General features: G+C 41.5%; 1 protein-coding gene across 4 annotated transcripts in view; it reads right to left on the minus strand.

Annotated features, from left to right (window-relative positions):
• dnajc5ga (DnaJ (Hsp40) homolog, subfamily C, member 5 gamma a) overlaps positions 1 to 3549 on the minus strand; it is a 19015-nt gene that overhangs the window by 9819 nt on the left and 5647 nt on the right. For all 4 annotated transcript variants that reach the window (XM_032542890.1, XM_032542892.1, XM_032542888.1 and 1 more), the window contains exon 2: positions 145 to 272. In XM_032542890.1, coding sequence (XP_032398781.1) covers positions 145 to 263 — 119 coding nt within the window. In that variant the 5' untranslated portion in view covers positions 264 to 272. The remainder of the gene's footprint in view (positions 1 to 144; positions 273 to 3549) is intronic.

Below are 3549 nucleotides of genomic sequence, written 5' to 3' on the forward strand. Positions count from 1 at the left end.
TTCATATCTTAAGTTTGTATTTTTATAAGTTTTACTTATTAGAACTTTACTATATTTGGATGTTCCTCTGTTCTGTTCTGATTTTTAAATAACCAAATATTTGTATTGGTCGGGCTCTAGTATATATAGCATCTTGAGTTTTACCTGTAAGCTTTCTTGATGTCCTCAGCTGTCGCTCCTTTCTCCAGGCCTAGCACCTTGTACACACTCTCCCCAGCGGTGGACATCTTCCTTTGGGGGCGGGAGGCGTTCGGTTCAGCCATGGCTCACCTCTGTTGTTATGAGAACAACAAACATCCCGGAGTCAAAATATTTAAAGACGTTGACATATTATTAAATATTGCAGTGCATTGCTATGTTGCAATAGTCAGACCCTGTTTACACGTGCATGTTTTTTTTTGACAAATGGAGACATTTCCATTTGTTCGTGCCTTTTTTATTCGCAAACGGAGAATTTGCCTCTAAAAACGAGTCTTTCTAAAACCTCCGGCCAGAGTGGAGATTTTGAAAGTCTTCGTTTGCATGTAAACGGAGAGAACCGGAGGTTTATGCCCATTTAATTGGGGGGTTATTTTGTGTTCCTGGTGCTTCCACACGCATACAAACTTGAAGAAAAAAAAAAATATATATATTATCTATGCTGTTTTGAGTGCAATCCTGTTTCTGAATGTCCTGTTGTCTTCAGTCTCCGGAGGAGCTGTTCAACATCCCGGCTTTCTACGTCACTAGAGACGAGGTAGCTAACTTTAGAATGCTTGCTCATTCTCAATGGCAAAAACACTGCTACAACACCCACTAGTTGACCATAATCTCCAAAAGAACTACTTCCTGTCCCGGTTCTACTTCCTGTCCCTGTTCTGCAGGTTTTCCACAAGTGTCCCTGGTCCAGAAGAAGTCTCCCAGCTGATCCTGCCTTGGACTGACCAAAGCTGGAGAAAGTTATCTAGCTGATGGGATCTTACCGAGCTACTGAGCATGTGCAGCTCTCAACAAAGATAGTATAGAAGTGAGATGTCTCACTCTGGAGCCAAAACAGACCTAAACACACAGGGTGAAAACCGGATCTGCAGCAATCACCAATGTATCATAACTTGAGATTATGACTCTAAGTACGTACATGTTAGTTATTGCTTCATAATTACAGTAAAAAAAAAGATTTCTATTAAACTATGGTTACTGTATACACACACTCTCACTGCTGATAATGCGGTTTGGGTCGTTGGCTAAAGAAGATTACATTTTGCCGATCTCGCAGATTACCCATCCGAGTCCATGTCAGAGAGGGCCAACAACCTGGTCAGACTGCAACTAGACAGCCCTGCAAGCACACAAACATACTTACACATCTATGTTATTGTTTTTAATACAGCATGGGGTGGAAAAGGCATAGACAGACAGAGGGAATCATATTGTACAGCAGCTTTAAATCAGGCCAGAGTGCTTTCATTAAGCATTTCCCCTGCAGCCTCCATTAGATGTAAACATAGAAAAGAAACAGAAAATCTATGTCTATTCACACAGGACTAATATTATCAGACTTGCTTTCTGGCATATGGTTGGCCTTTTGCTTTGGATGTTGTTATTTACTTTAGATATTACAAAGTGGGGAGATTTGCACGGTATTTAATACTTAGACGACCTTTGCAATTATTACAAATCCCCCGCTAATGCTAGAAATCCTTTATTTGAGGAGAACTCAACAGCTGTGTGATTAGTCTACTAATTGTTTCGGATCACATCTCTTCTTCAGACTATTTTTCCCTACAGGGGCTTAGCCTGCTTACAAGGATTCTCCAGCCGCCTGAGCAAGCCTCTCCAGCTGTCCCCAAATGTGGCGTGTCGTCTTGACATCGGCGTCCAGTTCTCGCTGCCAGCTGTTTCTGGGTCGACCTCTCTTCCTTTTCCCTCGGAGGTTCAATGAAAGAGACTGTCTGGTGCCCTAACCATCTCCAGTGTTGTTGGAGTATCTCTTCGTCTGCCGGCAGTTGGGTTGTGCGTTGCAGTTCCTGCTTGCTGATGGTATCAGGAGGATGCTTCAAAGACGTGTTGGTAAATGTCTCAATCTTCTTGGTGGCGTTGACGGTGGTCCTCCAAGTTTCTGCACCATAGAGAAGGACTGACTTCACATTGGTGTGGAAGACCTTGATCTTTGTTTTGATGGACATGTCCCTTGAGGTCTTCCTTTTTAGAAAAGCTGTCCTGGCCTTTTCAATTCTCGACGCCCCTAACATCAGTTATGAGGTGTGAGATCTGATACTGATATTGTTAACTTTAGGGGTTATCAGTGGTCTTGTCTCGCTTTGTTAGACCTTCCTCCATAGCTCAGCGGAGGAGGGTCTGGCTAGTCCACACAGCATTCCGGGATGGGAGAAAAACGTGCGTTTATTGGCATTTCTTTAAACCAATCACAGTCATCAGAGGTAACTGGGTTAAAAAGAAACCCTTATTTCAGATATAGACATTTTTTTAAAAGGGGTCAAATTTAACCCAGAGACAACATGTGTTAATATTCCAACACAAAGAAAGAGGAAGAAAACGGACATCCGTCCAAAAAGAGGAACATCCAACGGAATTTTTAGCAGCAACAGAGAAATCCCGGAAGTGAAACTCCTTAGATATAGACTATCGGGGTCTAAGGTGTATAAGGACAAAGGAAAGACCACAGCAAACATTTCAGTTTTTGTATCCAATAACAGTGCTTTCTTTAGCAGCTATTCAGCAATCAGACACAAACAATACTTGACTTTGTTCACATCCAAACTATTTTTAATTTGCTGAAAACAAGATCCCCATCCTGAGGGCACCTATAGGAGAAACTTTGCCATCCTTCCCTGGTGGTCAGATAGCCGATATCCACCCTTCTCTTTAGAAAAATAGCAATTAATAAAGTGAATGGCGTTACCACTGAAAAACATCATCTTAACCCTTAGCCCAGTGGTTCCATTTCAGCTCAATGTGAGAGTCTTTGCTGTGTCCTGCTGTCATTTACGGCCACTCTGCTTTCTCTCCTCTCCCTTGATCTATTCCACAGACAGTTCAGAAAGCTCTATTGTTTATCAAAGTAAAAAGAAAAGAAAAAAGTTTGCCGACAATGTTGAAGGCAGACGTTTAACAGCACATCGGTCTTAGCAGAGAGGGCGACTCTGCAGTCCACCAACTTGCTGATCTCTCTAATATAACCAATATAAGCTGCTCTGTTTAGGCTACAAGACATGGATGCGGGCTGAAAATCAACAGTGCGGTTTTGTCAGGATTAAGCTATAAGCAGAAGGAAACTCCGCTAGCTGCTAGGATAATGTGCAATGGTTAACCATGCAGTGTTAATGTGTCCTCGTCCACCTCAGCTCAATGGACAGACCATCCTCATGTGCAAAGCTGAAGTGAAGTTTTTTTCTTACTCCATAAACTTTTGAATGTATGATAGAAGACAATCTAAGAGGATAACTACACAATGATTATTGCTTTCATTACATTTCATATCACACAATATCTGTCCTCTTGTGATTTTGTTGAGAAAAATGTTATATATATATATATATATATATATAT

The sequence above is a fragment of the Etheostoma spectabile genome, chromosome 18, assembly GCF_008692095.1.
Source record: "Etheostoma spectabile isolate EspeVRDwgs_2016 chromosome 18, UIUC_Espe_1.0, whole genome shotgun sequence".
NCBI classification, from domain to species: Eukaryota; Metazoa; Chordata; class Actinopteri; order Perciformes; family Percidae; genus Etheostoma; species Etheostoma spectabile.